At 39.3% G+C, this 19,134-nt stretch overlaps 1 protein-coding gene across 1 annotated transcript in view; it reads left to right on the top strand.

The window, feature by feature from the left end:
* The first annotated feature begins 13,058 nt into the window (after window positions 1-13,058).
* GALNT5 (polypeptide N-acetylgalactosaminyltransferase 5) overlaps window positions 13,059-19,134 on the top strand; it is a 53,177-nt gene continuing 47,101 nt past the window's right edge. Inside the window, exon 1 of the mRNA XM_002712143.6 lies at window positions 13,059-15,048. Within this exon, the coding sequence (XP_002712189.2) occupies window positions 13,592-15,048 (1,457 nt within the window). The 5' untranslated portion in view covers window positions 13,059-13,591. The remainder of the gene's footprint in view (window positions 15,049-19,134) is intronic.

The following is a 19,134-nucleotide window of genomic DNA, read 5'->3' as shown; positions in this document are numbered from 1 at the left end:
CAAAGCCAAAATTGACAAATAGGATTACATCAAACCGAGAAGCTTCTGCACTGCAAAAGAAACACTCAGCAAAGTTAAGAGGCAACTGACATAATGGGAGAAAATATTTGCAAAGTATGCAACTGATAAAGGATTAATATCCAGAATCTATAAAGAGCTTAAGAAGCTCAACAACCTCAAAACAAACAATCCATTTAAGAAATAGGTAAAGGACTTGAACAGGTATTTTTCAAAAGAGGAAATCCCAGTGGCCAACAGACACATGAAAAAACGCTTGGGTTCACTAGCCATCAGGGAAAAGCAAATCAAAACCACAGTGAGGTTTTACCTCATTCCAGTTATAATGGCTTTCATAAAGAAATAAACACCAAATGCTGGTGAAGATATGGGGGGAAATATACCCTAATTCACTGTAGGTGGGAATGTAAATTAGCACAGCCACTGTGAAATACAGTATGGAGATACCTCAGAAATCCAAACATATACCTACTATATGACCCAGCCATCCTATTCCTGGAAATTTACACAAAGGAAATGAAATCAGCACATGAAAATGTGGCTCAATTCACAGTAGCTAAGATATGGTATCAACACAAATGCCTGTCAACTGAAGATTGGTTGACGAAATCGTAGGTTATATACACCATGGAATACTACACAACAATAAAAAAGAATGGAATCCTGTCTTTTGCAACAAAATGGATGCCACTGAACACTATTATACTTAGTGAAATAAGCCCATCCCCAAAAGACAAATACCATACATTCTCCATGATCTGTTATAACTAATGGAATACCTAAATGGTAATTTATAGAAATGAAGTTGACACTTTGAGATGAGATGACTTTGAACAGCTTTTGTCTCAACTATTGAGGAACTTTTTTTATACTATTTATTGAACTCTGTGCTTAATGTAGGGTTAATCTTATGTGTATAAAGTTAATCAAAATGTCTCTTAGTAAAACGTAAGAATAAGAATAGGAGAAGGAGGAGGAAGAAGAGTGGAAGTGTGGGTAGGAGGGAAGAATCAATATGTTCCTGAATTTGTATTTGTGAAATGCATGATTTTTGTATACCTTAGATAAAAGGTTTCTGGGGAAAGAAAAAACTATGCAGAAAAATCAGGAAAAAAAGAATGTGCATATTTTGTTCTAAAAAAATAAGTATTTGATTCCATTTTTTTCTTGAAAGCCATGCACAATTTCTTTCCAGAACATGCATTTCCATCATTTTTCAAGACCCCATTATATAAGCTGGTGGAGGGCATGACACACTGCTCCAAAGACAACCATTGGCTCCTCTTCAGCAGTCTGTGGGAACTTGTAGTCTGGGGTGATTCAGGGGTACCAAAGAAAAAATTCCCTGTGCAGTAATAGACTCCCACCTCAGAGATTGACTGTATATGCTTCCTCATGAAATGAGGAGCTGTTTTAAAGGGAGAAGTTGTTGAGACAATAAGGAAAATTAGAGACAAACAACAGCATTTGAAGCAACAGTGAGTTCCCTGGATGCTGTTAGCTGGAAGTGTGGATGAAGAAGAACAGCAAATGAGGGCTGAATCCTGAAAATCTTGCCTGCCTCTTCAAAGATGTTGGTGCAGTGGAGACCCCACATGCATTAGTTACCAGAAGATCCTGACACATTCTAGTGAGCACAGGTGTGATAAGATAGTAAATGCATTTCACATTGTGAGATTGCTTCTGTCTTCAGTGCACTGGAGTGATCCAAAGTCAAAAGATTTAAGTTGCCAGAGATGTGGTTCCTCAGGTGCTCCTGCACATCATGAAGCTGCTTTCTCCCCCTAAAGAGAAAAGTAGAATCAGAAAAGCAATGGAGCAAAAAATTGACCTACACCCTGATCTGACAAAATATGGAATTCTAGATAATGCAAGGAGACACCAGACTGAACTGCATATACATATAGGAGTCTCCATATTTGCCATTTCCATCTTTAACTATCATCATTTCCAGTCCTGCTGGGGCAATTCTCTCTAGAATTTCCAGGCTGTAGATTTCATAATCTGGATGTTGAGGCATTGTAACACTCCTGAACCCATTAAGCTTCTCCCTCCATTGGAGTTCATTGGAACATATGGAAGAGTTAGCCATTGCCTGTATTACTTGATTCATTGACACAAATTCAGTAAAGAGGTGTTCTTAAAAATTGAGAGAGGGGAGACTACATGAGGCAATATACATGATGGTAAGGATGTTAATTAATACAACCAATTCAACCACATATGGAATAAATCTGCTATGAAATCTGATCCCTGTCTACCTCTCCAAGTTCATCTCCATTCATTTTGATGTCACTTGCTTCAACCCAGTCACACTTGTATTTCTACCATTCCCTAAAATACCAGACTTGTTTGCAATTCAATGTCTTGGCTCTGTTTTCTTCATCTGAGATTTTTCCCCCCAATTTGTCTCATGGATCACTACCATTTTCTTACCCTACCACTTTTATTTTGTTCCAGCATATATCCATCATTATCTAAAGAAACACTTTCTTCTATCTGATAAAAATTTGGAGGACTAGATGTGTTGTTTCACACCATTATGAATATATTCAATAACACTGAATATTTAAATATTTAATTTTGGGTCAGGTATTTGGCACAGTGATTAAGTTGCTGCTTTAGATGTCTGTTTCCAAAGAATTAGAATAAGAATTAATAAGAATTAGAATGCCTAATTTGCACCCTGGATACTCCATACTTCCGATCCTGCTTCCGGTTAATGCATATTCTGGGAAACAGCAGATGATGGATCAACTCCTTGGATTGCTTCCACCTAGTTAGGAGACTTGGATGGAGTTCTAGACTTATAGCTTCAGCTTGGTACAGCTGTGGATGTTTCCAGCATTTGGGAAGTGAACCGTGGATAAAGATCTCTCTCTCTCCCTCTCTCTTCTCTCTCTCTTGCACGCGCATGCTCTCTTCATGTGTGTGTGTGTGTGTGTGTGCATGTGTATCTGTCTCTTTAACACTCTGCATGTTTACCAAATAAAATGAAAATATATAAATACATAATAAATAAAATAATTACTGTTAATTTTATATCATATGCATTTTGCTTTAATACAACAAAGATTCTCCTAAAACCCACCAATACATTCTTAACAGGTAAATCTAAAATTCTATTTTTAGAATATATTTGTTTCATTTCTTAGAAACATCTGATCCAGTTGACCACTTCCTACTTTCTTCTCCATAGAATTTTGGAGTATTATTCTCTTCTACTTTTCTCTTCACTCTGCGCTTTCTCAAACTGTCTTATGATAAACTTCTGTTCACTCCATGAGTTTGCAAGCATTTTTCTTTTTCTTAAATTTTACTTAAGGTATAAAAATTTTATGTATTTCATATATACAGATTCAGGAACATAGTAATACTTCACACCCTACTCTCCCTCCCTTTCATACTCTCAACATTCTTCCTCTTCTTTCTCCTCTTCCCATTCTTATTTTGTACCATATATATTTTAGTGAACTTTATACTCATAAGATTAACCATAAACTAAGTACAGAGTTCAACAAACAGTATGAATAAAAAATACTATTACTCAACAGTCGAGTCAAGGACTGTTAAAAATCATCACATCTCAAAGTGTTAATTTCACTTCTATAGGTTATCTTTTAGGTACTCTATTAGTTACCACAGATCAGAAGAAACATATGGTATTTGTCTTTCAGGGACTGGCTTATTTCACTAAGCATAATGGTTTCCAGTAGCATCCATTTTGTTGCAAAAGACAGAATTTCATTTTTTATACTGCTGTGTAGTATTCCATAATGCATATATACCATAATTTCTTTATCCAGTGAACAGTTGATGGGTATCTGTGTTGATCCCATATCTTTCTAAGCTCCAAGCTAAATTTTTTGATAGGATATTTTAAATCAAATACTTCATTAGAACCTCAAACTCACTATAGTCACACAGTCATCATTACCTCCCTACCCCACTCCCAAGATATTACTTGTACAGGCTTCCCCATCTCAGCAAAAAAAAAATGTGGTTTTCCAAATAGTATCATTAGACTCACAAAGGCCATTGTAAATTCAAATTTTGTTCTTCATTCCAGACCCACTCAATCAGAATCATTGGAGGTGGAACCCAGAAGAACTCTTGGTGAATCTGGTGCATGCTAAAGATGGAGCACTATTGGATAAATACACAATATCCATCCAGTCACAAAATTAGAAATCTAGATATCATCCTATATTTGCTTTGTCACTCACTAAGAAATTCTGCTTAATCACCAAATGTTCCCATGTATTTAGCTGTTCCTGTCCCTACTCTTTTTGTGCTATAGAAGCCCTCACAATGCTCTTGAAACCCCTGGAAGTATTTTTTTTTAATTTATTGAATGCATTTTTACATAGATACAACTTTAGGAATACAGTGGTTCTTGCTCTTATGCCCCCCACCCACTCCCTTCCCGCCTCCCATTCCCTCTCCCATCTCCTTCTTCATTATGGATCATTTTTAGTATGACTTTATGTATAGAGGACCATCTATATGCTAATCATAGATTTCAACAATTTTCCCCCAGGCCCACACACAACATATAGAGTACAGTCTGGGGAGAGAATTTGCAGTCGATTCTCATATTGCAATTCAATAGGGACAGAGGTCCTACCTGGGGAGCAAGTGCACAGTGACTACTGATGTTCCTTTAACAATTAACACTCTTTTTTATGATGTCAGTGATCATCCAAGGCTCTTGTTGTGAGCTGCCAGGGCTATGGAGGCCTTTTGTGACCATAGACTCCATCGTTATTTGGACACAGACATAAGCAAAGAGGATGTTCTCCTCTCCCTTCAGAGAAGAGTGTCTCCTTCTTTGATGGCCCTTCCATTCCTCTGAGGTCTCGCAGAGATCCTCCATGTAGGGTTTTTTTTTTTTTTTCCCACAGAGTCTTGTCTTTCCATGCCTGAGATGCTCTTGTAGGCCTTTCAGCCAGACCAGGAAGCCTTATGGGTTGATTCTGAGGTCAGAGTGTTATTTACTGTGAAAGTCATTCTAGGAGTCTGCTGTGTGGACTGCTCGGCAAGTATTTTACTCTGAGTAAAATTAGCCTGAATTGAAGAAGAGCAATAGATAGGTAAAATTTGAACTAATTGCTCTCCAGGCCTGCAAGTTATATAACAATCTATTCTCTCTCCTGCCACCTGCTCTCCATCTAGAAACCTGAGTATCATACTCCAACTTCAAGAAACTTGTACACCTTGGAAAATGTAACCCTAAAATCTTTGGCCCAGACAACAACCTGTGCCTCATTGCTGGTGAGTTTATGGTAAAATCTGGTCATATCAAACAAATCCCAATTGTCCATGCATGTCATGACAGTGTCATTCTTCCTCAGTACTCTGAGTCTACTCTTCTCTCTGCCTCAACTACACTTCCTAAATTCCCCTCTCAGCATTCACTGCCAGGGAGCTTTCCAAACACCCACCCCTCAAAAATAGTTGTTTTAATTTTCCCATTTTTGACAGCAATATGTTTGTTTCTGCCACTGATCCAGTGAGTATCAACATGTGGTTCATGGTCTAAATCTATTAGAATCATACTTTCGTTAAAAATCCAGATTTCTGGGTTTTATATCCAACTTCATAATCTCAGAAGGTTCTTGAGCTACAAAAATGTTTGAAACAACTACTATAAAGTATGAACTTCAGCATCTTAGTTTTCCTAGAGATTAACACAGAGCCTACTCTAGTACATGGTTGGTACTCAACAAATACTATTAAATGTATATATGGGCCGGCGCCGCCACTCACTAGGCTAATCCTCCGCCTTGCGGCGCCGGCACACCGGGTTCTAGTCCTGGTCGGGGCGCCAGATTCTGTCCTGGTTGCCCCTCTTCCAGGCCAGCTCTCTGCTATGGCCAGGGAGTGCAGTGGAGGATGGCCCAAGTGCTTGGGCCCTGCACTCCATGGGAGACCAGGAGAAGCACCTGGCTCCAGATCAGCGCAATGCGCCAGCAGCAGCGTGCTGGCTGCGGCGGCCATTGGAGGGTGAACCAATGGCAAAAGGAAGACCTTTCTCTCTGTCTCTCTCTCTCTCACTGTCCACTCTGCCTGTCAAAAATAAAAAATAAATGTATATATGGTTATGTAATAGGCAAATACTTCAAATGCAACATGTTTACATTTGAACTTCCCTTCGCTCCCGTTGTTCCTCCTACCCTTCCTGCCTCAATTACAGAAGCTCTCTATAGAGTCACTCTGAGCTATTTCCTCTTTCTATCCCCAAATTTATAGTTAACCAATACAAAACCTCTGTTAATTTTCAATATGAGTGGCTGTCCTTCAGGGATCTTCTTACTTTCTTTAATAACTAGCACAGTTATTTGTCCAAGGAAGATGGTCTACTGATGTTTTACTTTTAAATTGATTAATTTTTCTGAATCAATCTAAAAGGTTTTCTTTTTTAAAAGAGAAATTAGTGGCTGGGAACCCATAATGTACAAATTTTGCTTGGCTATATTCCTCAAGAAATCAATGAAAACTGCGGTCTAAATGCCACAGGTTGTCTTCCAATGGCAGATTCTTTGTTTTCTTTAAACATGGGTTCAGTTGACTATGATTTCCATCTAATATGTGGCACACTTTTCAAGAGTAAATGACTATAGCAGTCCTCATTGTCTGGATGTTAGAGAACAAGTCATTTCTGAGGCAGTGTCTAAATCTTATTCTAAAAAAGGAAACATACACCAGTAATTAAATGGCTGTCAGAAGTTTTATTCATGCACCTGTATTGGAAAATCTGGTTTGAATGGAATAATATCTCCATTTGGACTTTTATGCCACACATAGTTTTTGCAAACAGCTTTTCAGATAATGATTTTCAATCTTTTTGTTGTTGTTGTTGCTGGGTTGTTTCACAAGACAATGTTCTTGTTGATTACAATTTATTTTTTATTCTCTGAGAGAATTTTTGAGGGAAAGTAGTCACACTAAATAAGTATGGTCACATTAAAATAAGAAAGCAGACTAATGTTGAGAAGCATTTCCTTTATGTTTTCTTCTAGTGGTTTTACCGATTCAGGTGATGTGTTTGTTTTTAATCAATTGTAACTTGATTTTATTCCCCAAATAAACAAGTAATCCTATTTATAGCGATGTCAAAAAATTGTTAGGAATAACTTTAACCATGGGTGATGAAAGATCTGTACACTAAAAAAATATTAAACATTGATGAGAAAAATTGAGGGCACAAGCAGTTGGAAAAATATTTTGTGTTTATGGTTTAGGGGAACTAATATGTTAAAATTTCTATACCCACTTAATGTGTTCTACAGATTCAATGTAATTTATGTGAAAATTTCAATAGTATTTTTAACCAAAATAGAAAAAAAAATCCTAAAATTCAAATCACAAAAGATTCTGGATTCTTGAAAAAGAACAAAACTAGATACAACACAATACCTGATTTCAAAATATACTACAAAGCTATCATAATCAAAATACTATAGTGCTGTCACAAAAACTGACATACTGACCAGTGGAACAAAACTGAGAATCCAAAATAAATCCACACATTTATAATCAGTTGATCTTTGATAAAGGTGCTAAGAACACACAAAGGGGAAAGCATGGTTAGTCCATAAACAGTCCATAAAATGGTCCATAACTGCAGGAAACTGGATATCTAATGCAGAAGAATGAATTTCAATTTACATTTTTAAAATATTTATTTGCTCGTTTATTTGAAAGGCGGAGTGACAGAGAGAGAGAAAGAGAGGGAGGGAGAGATTTCTTATCCTCTGGCTCATTCCTCAAACAGCTACAACAGCTGGGGCCGGGTTGGGCCCAAGGCAGAAGCCAGAAGCTCCATCTTGGTGTCCCATCCCTGTGGAAGGCACACAAGTACTTGGGCTATATTCTGTTGCTTCCCCAGTTGCATTTTCAGGAAGCTGTTTTGGAAGTGGAGTAGAAAATATCAAACTGGCACACAGATATGGATTTCTGGCATTTCAAGCTGTGGGTTAACTCACTGTACTACAATGCTTGACCCCTAGTCTCAATTTAAATTTTTACTCCTACTTTGCATTGGGTAGAGATGTGAAACATCAAATGTGTCCAGAAAAGAGATTTAAAAAAAAAGAATTGTTTATGGCTGTGTATAGGTACTACATCCCTGAAGACCCACAGTGTTCAACCTGTAGTGTTGCTTTTAAGTAACTTCTTGAAGAAGCTGGACGATTCCCCTAGAAGAGTTCATTCATGGGTGACATTCCTGGTGATAGTGACCAAGTCAGTATTTTAGAACAGGTCTGACTACCAATCTGCTTCTCCTTTCCTGGGGGACTTGGTCAAAGTTTCTTTTTCACTTTTATGTACCTTCCATGTCTCATTCTGAATCATATGTTAGATGGACTGAAGCCAGAGTTAATAAGTTGCTTTGCTCATGGTAGGTAGGCTAAGACTCCTGTTTAATTTTCCCAACATTTTCTTTCCTTTTGCAAATAATTGTGTTTTGATTAATAAGGACAAACCAGAGATAAATAAGTAAATTATTGCCATTAAATAAAATTAATGCATAATAGTAAAAATATATGAGAGTACTTTCAAAAATTTATGGAATGAAAAGTTTATTTTTTGCAAAAAGAATGAAATCCATGTATGTGAGGAGACTTCAAAAAATTCATGAAAATGTATATTAATAAAAATTTCACAAATTTCAAAAAAATTTTCCTACAAAATAAGCTTATCTTTGAATTTCATTATCAACAAATTTTGTGAAGTCTCTCACATTTCAAGTAGTATTTTAAATCTGTCCAGTATATTAAGGATGTAACAAGTATTGACTTATCTAGCAATAATTTGAGTAATTCCAATTGCCATTTGAAGTAGGAACACAGATAAGACTTGAAGCTTATCTAGTAAAATAAGGACTTAGACCACCTTCTGCCGATTTCCCAGGCACATTAGCAAGGAATTTGATCAGAAGTGCAGCCACCAGGACTGGAACTGGCACCCATTTGAGATGCCGGCACTGCAGGCACAGGCTTAACTTTCTATACGACAGTCAGCCACTTTTTATACCACAGTCGGCCCCAATGTTTTTTCATGTTTAAAATAGTATTGGAGGGGGCTGACATTGTGGCACAGTAGGTTAAACCCCCTGTCTCTGACACCGGCATCTTATATAAACACTGGTTCAAGTTATGGCTACTCTATTTCTTTTTTATTTTTGTTTTTTAAGATTATTTATTTATTTATTTGCAAATCAAAGTTATGCAGAGAGAGAGAGAGAGTGAGAGAAGGAGAGAGAGAAAGGTCTTCCATCCACTGGTTCACTCCCAAATTGGCCACAACGACCGGAGCTGTGCTGATCCGAAGCCAGGAGCCAGGGCTTGGGCTATCTTCTACTGCTTTCCCAGGCCACAGCAGAGAGCCGGATCAGAAGTGGAGCAGCCAGGACTTGAACCTGTGCCCATGTGGGATGTTGGCACTGCAGGCGGTGGCTTTAGGCACTATGCCACAGCACAGGCCCCTACTCTATTTCTAATCCAACTTCCTACTAATGTGCCTTGGAAGGCAGTAGGAGATGGCGTAAGTGCTTGAGACCCTGCTACACATGTCGGAGACCCAGGTGGAGTTCCAGGCTCCTGGCTTTGGCCTGGCCAGTCCTCTTTGTTTGGACATTTGGGGAGTGAGTCAGAGGGTGGAAGATTTCTCTCTCTTTCTCTCTGTCTCTGTAACTGTGCCTTTCAAAATAAATTTTAAAAATAAATCTAAAAAAAAACCATCTTAAGTAGGATTGTAATGCAAACTATTTACCCTTGTTATTAGAAAAATTCTCGATTTTTTCTGGAATATGAATCATAAATAGTTGTGTTATTTTTTATGTTGATGGTGTTCTACTAGTAGAATTGCAAGGTCATATGGGAAGAGACAATGGCAACTACTTTGTTTTGGGCACATATGTTCTCAGTAAAGAAATATTATTGACTGAATCTGTAATCTGAGATATAGGGTTGCATAGAATAAAATAAAATTTTCATATGTACTTCTTTCTCCACTGCCCAAATCAAGTTAGCATGAGTTTTTTTATTTGATTTGGGGGAAGAGCTGATGTGTTGCCTCCCACATGTACCCACACACCTATCACAACAAGGTATTAACACAAATATCAATGGCAGTAGCTATCATTTATAAGATACAATAAATATAAAAAGATCTTTGCATTATTTTCTCTAATCTTCACATTAATCTTTAAGGAAGAAATTGTTTTCTTTTTTATAGCTCAGTAACCACATCAAATTCCCTAATCTGTAAGACCATACAACTAGCCAGTGTTGTACAATATTTAAGCATGTGGGTTATGATGTCATAGAGTTGTATATTCAAAAATCCATCTTCCATTTTTACTGCAAGTTGCTCTGCCTTTCCAAGTCTTCATGTCCTGACTATGGAGTGAGAATTATAATTTTTATTTTTTCATTGTATTACCATGTGAATTGAATGATATGCTCAATGAAAAATGCTTAGCAAAGCTTAATACAGATTGGAAACATACACACACACACACACACACACATAGACAAACACATACAGACATGCAAGAGCTAACACCAAGCTTGTGTTTCCAGTCATGCTGGTTCTTAAAGACTCAAGCTTCCCCTTAGGTACTATGCTCTGTCTTCATCTCTAGGGTTTTCCTCATTTATCTGCCTTTCATCATCTGATTAATGTTTGTTCCCTCAGAACACCATTTGAGCAAACACCATTGGATTCTGATTTATTCTTCAAGTCCATGGATCACTGCTTTAAAAATCATCTGTGCCTCCCAAAACTAAGCTATATCCCTGTAGAGTCCTATATATTCTTTCTCTAGGGTTCTTTGTTGCATATTATAATATACAATATATGCCTAACTATCCACGTCCACCAATAAAGGACAAAAACTATGTTCTTCTACTCAATATCCCTCAATATTCAACACAGAGCCTGAGACATGGAACATAATCAACAGGTATTGGGGAGAACAAATGAACTGAGGCAAGGATGCATGGAGGAAAGTGCTGAGCCACCAGTTCTGTCATCCAAATGGATATTCCAAGTCATAGGGCATAGGCACTGTAGAAAGGAGTTAGGCACTCAAGAAACATGTTACCATAGCTGTGTTTACCGGGGTTCTCACTCATGAAACAGTGTACAAACTTAAATATTGAATGTTGAAGAAAGCATTGAGTTGGAATAAAGAATTCAAAATTTGCCCTTATTTTCCACCCAAGTCTTCAGGAGTCTAAGTTTATCTTCGGCTTTGTCAACAACAGATTCATAAATGGCAACACAATCTGCAGATCACTCAAGGTTCCTCAAAGCACACTGCTCCTGAGGACAGTCTTTATAACTTGCAACATTATATTTTATGTTCAAATTCAGTAATCCTTGGAGTGTATCATTTTTTCCAGGTTTTACTCCATATGGGAAATAATTCCAAAAAATTTGTAGGTGATATTAAATTCCTCCAGAAAAACAGAACCAAAAGGATGGATGGATAGATAGTAGATAGATAGATAGATGAGAGGGAATACATTAGGGGAACTGGCTCTCATGATTATGAGGAATGAGAAGTCCTACAATATGCTGAAGAACTAGAAAGTCAATAGCACAGCACAATCCAATTCCAAAGGCCTGAGAACCAGGGAACCAATAATGTGATTCTCAGTCTGAGGCCAAAGGTCTGAGAATCTGGGGCCACTGATACAAGTCATAGAGTCCAGAGGCCAGAGAACCTGGAGTCCAAATGGCCAAGGGCAGGAGAAGATGAATGTCTCAACTCTGGAAGACAGAGAGCAAATTCACCTTTCCTCTGCCTCTTTGTTCTATCTGGGCCCTCACGCACACTGGGTAAAGGAGGACCTTCCTTACTCAATGGAATAATTCAAATGCTAATCTCTCCAGAAAACCCTCACAGATGCACCCCATACCAGCTATCTGGGTACCCCTTCAGCAGTCAAGTTGATATCTTAAACTAACCATCAAATGGGCACCGTTTGAAAGTCCCCCTTCATCTCCTCAAGTAAAATGGACGACACATCTCATCCTAGACTAGTGTCTTTCAACTCTGGCCATCCTTTAGAAAGACCTGGAAAACTTTTAAAGCATACAAGAGCAGACAAACTGTCAATTCCACCTCCTCCTCCATCAATTAATCAGAGCTCAAGGGGCCTTTCTTTAAGTGACTGTAATGTAAAGTCTGCATGGGAACTACTATGCTACCGATTTACCAGCATCAGTCAAAAGTTGGTCCAAGTAGTGCAGAAATGTTCAAACTGTTACAGGCCCATGCCGAGTTAAGTACTGAAACTGAGAGGAAGTGTGTCTTACTTTGTTTGAGGAGCTGGAATAAACACTATAGTCTAAGTGATTTATAAAATACAGAAATCTATTCCTCACAGCCCTAGAGACCAGTATACCAAGATCATGGTACTGGCTGGTTTGGCATCTGGTGAGGGCCCTATCCTGGTTGATAGAAGGTGTTCTCCAGTGTGCCCTTAGTTGGTGGAAAGGACAAGCTAGCTCCTGGGTCCTCTTTTACAAGGACCATGAATCCCATCCCTCAGTAATCCATTCTAATCACCTATCAAATGCCTCCCACATCCCAACACCATTAACCATTACACTGGTGATTGGATTTGCAACCAATATGTTTGGAGGAGACACATTCAGACCACAGCAAAATGTTTGGGAATTTTTACAGCAATATGACAAACAAGTTTATGTCTGTTGAATCTAGTTTTAAAAATAGATGAAGTAATGGCAAAAACACAGTGGGCTTCCAAAGAAACATTTTGACCCCCCCCCCCCAAAAAAAAAAGACCTCTGAATAATTACGTGTCCACCTCGGGGAACAAGGACACACTGGTCCCCTTCTTTGAGCCACTAGCTCTGCAAGCTGAACACGAAGGTCAGTAATTAATCGTTCAGGCAGAGCTTTCTGAGCACCAGGGCACAAGAGGGTTAATGAGTAGGAGTGGGGAAGGTGGGGTTACAAACCAGGAACACATGCCCTCCAAGTTAGATAGATTTCTTTCTGTTTAATTGCCCTTAAAACACACACACTCTCACATAACACGGAAGGTGAGAGCTGAATGAAGTTTGCTGGGTAATGGCTTGAAATGTTTTCCTTATGAGAAGTGGTGTTGAGTTACAGCGTGCAGACCGAGAACGGGGAGGAGAGAAGAAGCATCAGCCCCAACCAGCCCCCCCTTTTCTTGGGCTTGTAGGAAGGTGGGCAAGGGTTCACCGAGAAAACACAAGTGATAGGTTGAACTATCTGGTGGCTGGAATCGCCTGCTCTTGGAATGACCTAAGGGCAGTGTTTACCAGAGTTCAGCCAGGACCAGCTGAGCAGGCACCGATGCTCTACTGTGAAATGCCACGCAGGCAGAGACTGACAAGCAGTAGGAGCTGAGCTTTTCCCTCCGACTGCTGTTTCCTGCTGTGTTCAGGGGAAGGGGTGCTCTCTGGCAACTCTGCAGCTGCTACTTCTACTACTTCGGCTTCCTCTCCACTCAAGGTAAGCAGGCTCCAAGGGAGGGCAGGCTGCAAGGGAAGACTTTGCATCATGAACAAGATCCGAAAGTTTTTCCGAGGAAGTGGGCGAGTCTTGGCATTTATATTTGTAGCTTCTGTCATCTGGCTGCTCTTTGACATGGCAGCTCTCCGCCTCTCATTCAGTGAGATCAACACTCGGGTCCTCAAGGAAGACATTGTGAGGAGGGAGCAGATAGGATTCAGGGCTCAGCCCGACCAAATGAAGATCCTTTACAGCAGCAATAAAGAAGTAAAGCCTCCACTGAGAGGACACGGGAAGGGGGCGTGGGACAAAGAGCACTTCAGACAGACAGAGGAGAGAGTGCTCAAGGGTGAGAAGGACTTGCACCAAACCCAGCCAGAAAGGAAAATGCAAAATGCCCTGGGAGGGGAGGACAAAGTTTTGCCTTTGTGGCATCCTGCCCAACTGCAGACCCACCCAGTGACTCCTACCAATCAGAAGACAGAAGGGAGAGGCACCAGACCTGAAGCCTCCTCCCGCCAGGTGGCAACAAAGGAAACCGCAGCTCGGGGGGCTCAGAAAACCCCATTCAGAGAAGGCAGAGGAGCTCCATTGAACAAAACATCAGTACACACAGGACCTGTTGATATAAAACAGGAGGACCTAAAGAGTCCCAGTCCTAGCAGTGACACATCAAAACAAGCAGCTGAAAGGGACCTGAATGGGACCATTGGCCTTAGAACTGACCCGTCAAAGCAGCAATCACAGGCCGTGGCAAATGAGAGGGCACACCCTGTCAGCCCACCCATGCCAAAATTCAGTGAAGCCATAACCTTAAGGAAAACTGAGACTCAGAGTAAGGAACTAAAGGCAAATAAACACAAAGCCAATAAGGGTCTCCCTTTTTCCAAGTTCCTTGCCAATTCCAATCTCCTAAAGAAACAATCTATTAATGAGACACAGTTGGGCATCTTGCCAAAGGATGATGGAACTGAAGTGGCTCGTGCAAAGAAACTCAATTTCTCTGAAAGCCATGTTGTGATTATAACCAAGGAGGAGGAGCTGAAGACAGATACCAAACAAGTCCCCAACTCTAAAACCAAAATTTTGTTTCCTAAAGTCCTGGGTGCAATCCAAAGTAAACACATTCCCAGGAGTAGAAGTCAGGCATCTTTTCCTTTACTCGCCTCACAGAGAGCCACTGTGTCTCAGACTAACCAAGCCTTAGCTAAAGGGACAGCACCAGCAAAAACCAACTTCACTGCCCAGGCCGAGCCTGCGGGACACAATCAAAGTCGAATAGAAGCCCTTTCACCAGAGGACAGGGGGATGCACCAAGTGTTGAGAATTGATGTGACACTTTCTCCAAGGGACCCCCAAGCCCCAGGTCAGTTCGGACTGCCTGTAGTTGTTCCCCATGGAAAGGAGAAAGAGGCAAAAAGAAGATGGAAAGAAGGAAACTTCAACGTCTACCTTAGTGATTTGATCCCAGTGGACAGAGCCATTGAAGACACAAGACCAGCTGGGTAAGATCCATTTCTCTTCTTTCTTCAACCCCAAGTACTTTGGCTTTTTTGTAGAGAGGGTTTATTTCTAGATAATTAAGGATGGTTTTGGTCACTTAGACAATTAAAGCAATATTAATCACTAGATGCCTTTCTAATCTGACTTCAGCATACTCATCGTATTCTTTCTGTAGTAATTTCTCTGAGACTTTGACCTTCACACTGCTTGGCTCATTTTCCATTTCCTTCACTCTGTTTAAAACCTGTTAAAATGATTAGATGAATTTAATCCACAATAAGGTATATTGGAATGGTAGAACTTAAAGGGAAATTTTGTTACAACAGTGACAATGAAATGAATCCCCAGTTTTGGAACTTTTCGTTTTTAGCAAGTTTGTATGAACATATATGGGAAGGAGAACAGAGAAGGAGTCTTCTAGGCTTCCCTGGAATATCTTTTTGAGCAGAATTCTGCCTCGCGATAGGCAGTGATAGCCGTAACAACAAAGGAAGAAGCAACTATACTCCCTAAGATTTAGTGTGTACGTAGGAATGGGAATCATTTCAGAAATTTCTCATACACAGCAATAATAACATTGGAAAAAAATCTGCCAATAACCAGCAAACACCTGCAGGAGGTCCAAGAGTACAATAATGGCTTATATTTGTGGCGTGTCACTATTTACAAAAAGTCTGTGTACATTTGGAAAACTTCATAGGAGCCCTAAAAAGGAGTTGGCAGTTATGTTTCAAATTAACAGATGTGGGTGTTCAGAAATTTTGTCATTTTGCTAGAGGCAGGGCAGCTGTAAATGGGTCTGCGTGAATTAGTTCTTGAAAGAAGCAAATTCCTAGAACTCCATCACCAAAGGTGGATCAAATAATAGACAGCTGATTTGATCCAAAAACAACTGAGTTCCTGGCTCTTTTTGAGCCACTTGTAAGTGAGGGTACTTTGTAGCCATATAAGAAGGGTTCAATAGGTTCACAGAAAAATAAAATTAAACCATAATTGTATTGTATTACATTGGGAAAATATTTGAAGTACATACAAATGAAGTATCTTTTTAAAAATTCATGGAAATGCATATTATGTAAAAAAATTGCAAGAATTTCAATTTTTTTGCAAAAAAAAAATGTTCAGATAGTAGTTATAGGAATCTAACTCTTTGAAGAGCTAATTCCTAGAGGACCATTTGGAGTGGCACAACCTTAGGAAAGTTACATAACTCCTGAGCATCCTCATCTTTGGATTCAAACCACAGTGCCAGCCACCAAACCTAAAATGACCTTATCTTTTAATTCCACCTTCCCAAGATTTTTTTAAAGTACCCTCATATATGCTCGGTATGTGTGAATATGTATTACAGCTTCAAGTGTGCCTTGATATTCAGTTCCCTGAGCTATACAATGTTATTCTGGGACCTGGAATATAGGAATATCAAGGTTGAGACTTAACACATGTGGTATATAAACAATGGCCTTGCTTGACTTCTGTAGAAAATTTTCCTTTGTAATCTAGGTAGCCAGTAGCGGTTTAGTCAGTATTGCCAGGAGGAAGGCAGATAGGCATGTGCCTTTATTCTTGTTGGTAAGACGAAACTCTTCATTGTAATGTCAACTACAATGACACCATTTTCAATTCCTTAGTCACTGGCAAGTGATGATCACCCGGTTACTAACTGCCTGTTTATACCAAGCACCGTAGCATTTTTATTCCTCACTGTAGTGATACTGTCAGCCTTTAGGAGAATTCAAAATTACTCAAAGATGAGGAAACTGAGACCCTAAGTGGGCCTAGATGAATAAGTACTTTGAAGAATTCATTCCCTATAACTACATCACCTGGTGGATCAAATCAGATGTATTAATTTGATTCAAATACAACGGGGTTCCTGTGATCATGGAGCTAGTAATTACACAGAAAGGATAAAAATCACGCCCCTAATTATGTTGTACTATCTTCCATTTCTTGCTGATTACCCCTGCCCCAAATCCTTAAAAATCATGCTGGACCCACTCTAACTGGAGAGCCTGTTTATTGCAATATCACATATGCCAACTTTGAATGCAAAATGCAGAGGCATGAAACAGCTGGGACACAGCTGCCTTTTCACAGGCCCTTAGTGTCACGGAAGACTGCTCTGGAATCAGACAGTGCACAGCAGCATGAGCTCCAGTTCTAAGCCAGAGAAAAGGAAGTGTGCAAGCGTCATAAGCGAGTAATAATGATGTTATCATCCATGTGATTTATAGAAGGCGTGGTGTCTCCTAGGGCTTGTTAGTTTCTGTAGTTCCTTCTGTGATGTTTAGCCTGGCAGTCCAGGAAAGTTACAATCAGGCTCTGTCTGCCTAAGCAGGCTGTCCAACCGCACGAAAAACTGACACGTGTGCATGAATGATGAGTCAAAGGGTGTGTGGCCTGGCCCCCTCCCTCTTATCACACAACCCACCTTGGCTAAATATAGGCGGCTCAGCACGCTGCAGGACTGATCATCTGCTCCACAAACAGGATGGAGGAGACTGTCCAGCCATCATAGAGCCTGCACTTGGGTCCCAACCCTCAGTATTTACAGCCCTTCTGTGCTACTCTTCCTTGAAAGAGGATCAATTATTCTGCTTTTTATCTACCCATGCTGACAATGAACATATATAAATGATGTATTCTTTAAAGAAAACACCAATGAAAAACATTTGATTCATAGGGTTGATAAGATTTGAAGTGACTTTTTTCAGTTTAATTTTATTTATGTTCACCTTTGCTCAAAAAGTATTTGCAATAGCATACAAGAATGCATCACATACTAAGATTTTCTTAAATAATCAATATTTAAAATCAGCATAAAGGAACATCTGTTGTAAAATATAATAAGAAAATATGTGTGTTGGGGGCAGATACACAGAGATCTTTCATAAGGACACAGGAGGTCTAGCCTTAAAATTAGCTATAGTACCAGCCCATTGGGGTCTTTAAATTTCAAACTTTATGGAAATACCTCCCTTATTGCCTTTTCATTTCCCCCAATCCACTGCTATAAATTAATTAACATAGTAGCTGACATCTCATAATTGCTCATTGAATAAAGTTGCACCACGAAAAAGGATAAAATCCATAGATTATTATATTCACTTACATTCAATTCCTCTCAACAAAGATCATAAATAGTGGCTAATTATTATTGCCTATGAATGAACAACTGATATACTAGGATAAGACTAAAATTAGGAAGTAGTAAAGTTATACATACACTAACTCCATTTATATGAAGTATAAAACAAGAAAAGGCAATCTTTCCCGATAGCAATTAGAATGATGATTTCTTATGTGAGATATAGAATCAGTGATAAAGAGTGTAAGGGAATTTTGGGGGTAATGAGAATGTCCAATAGTTTGACAACAATTGTGATTGCACAGCTGCATATATTTATCCCAATGAGTTGAGTTGTTCACTTCCAATCTGTTCATTACATTGTATATAAATATTACATCAATAAAACACTGTCACATTGCTCACTCAAACATAAAAAACAAAGCAATGGAGACAAGACTGTTTTCCAAGACAACTTCCCCTACTCTAGTTCTGAATCAGACTCCTTTTTTTTCCAGACCTGCAATTCTATAATTTCCCATATTAGTCTCAAAGAACTATTCCAAGATGGTGAGATGCAATCCCACCGTGTTTTCCAAAAGCACATGAACTCCTTTCTGCGGTGTTACTCATCATGTCATTTTCAGAGCTACCTGTGTTTTCCATCCCTGCAGCATAGCCATAGACATAGTGTCCAAGGTGGCCCCTCTGCATAATGATTGTGCTAATTGCCAGGCTCTGGTATTTTATTAAATCGTTCCTTTTCAAGACTCCCTCTGTCCTTGCCTTGCATGGTGCCCACATTCAAATGCTACATTGCTCAACATCCAACTGTAGCCTTCTTCCACCTGGACTGTGACAAAGCTGTGACCTTCAAGTTCCAATGAGCTATAGTACATAGCCCTCCTTCTGAAACGTTCTTTGTTCTGAGCTCTTCAATATCTGGAGGCTTCAGCCTCTGTTTTGCTTTCTTTTTGAAAGTATAAGTTTCTGAAAGAAACTCTGTCTTGAGCTTTAT

Source organism: Oryctolagus cuniculus, chromosome 3 (genome assembly GCF_051225735.1).
Source record: "Oryctolagus cuniculus isolate XC-2025 breed Fujian yellow rabbit chromosome 3, ASM5122573v1, whole genome shotgun sequence".
Classification (NCBI taxonomy): Eukaryota; Metazoa; Chordata; class Mammalia; order Lagomorpha; family Leporidae; genus Oryctolagus; species Oryctolagus cuniculus.
The sequence above is the reverse complement of the archived record's forward strand: the minus strand, read 5'-3'. Positions and strand labels throughout refer to the sequence as shown.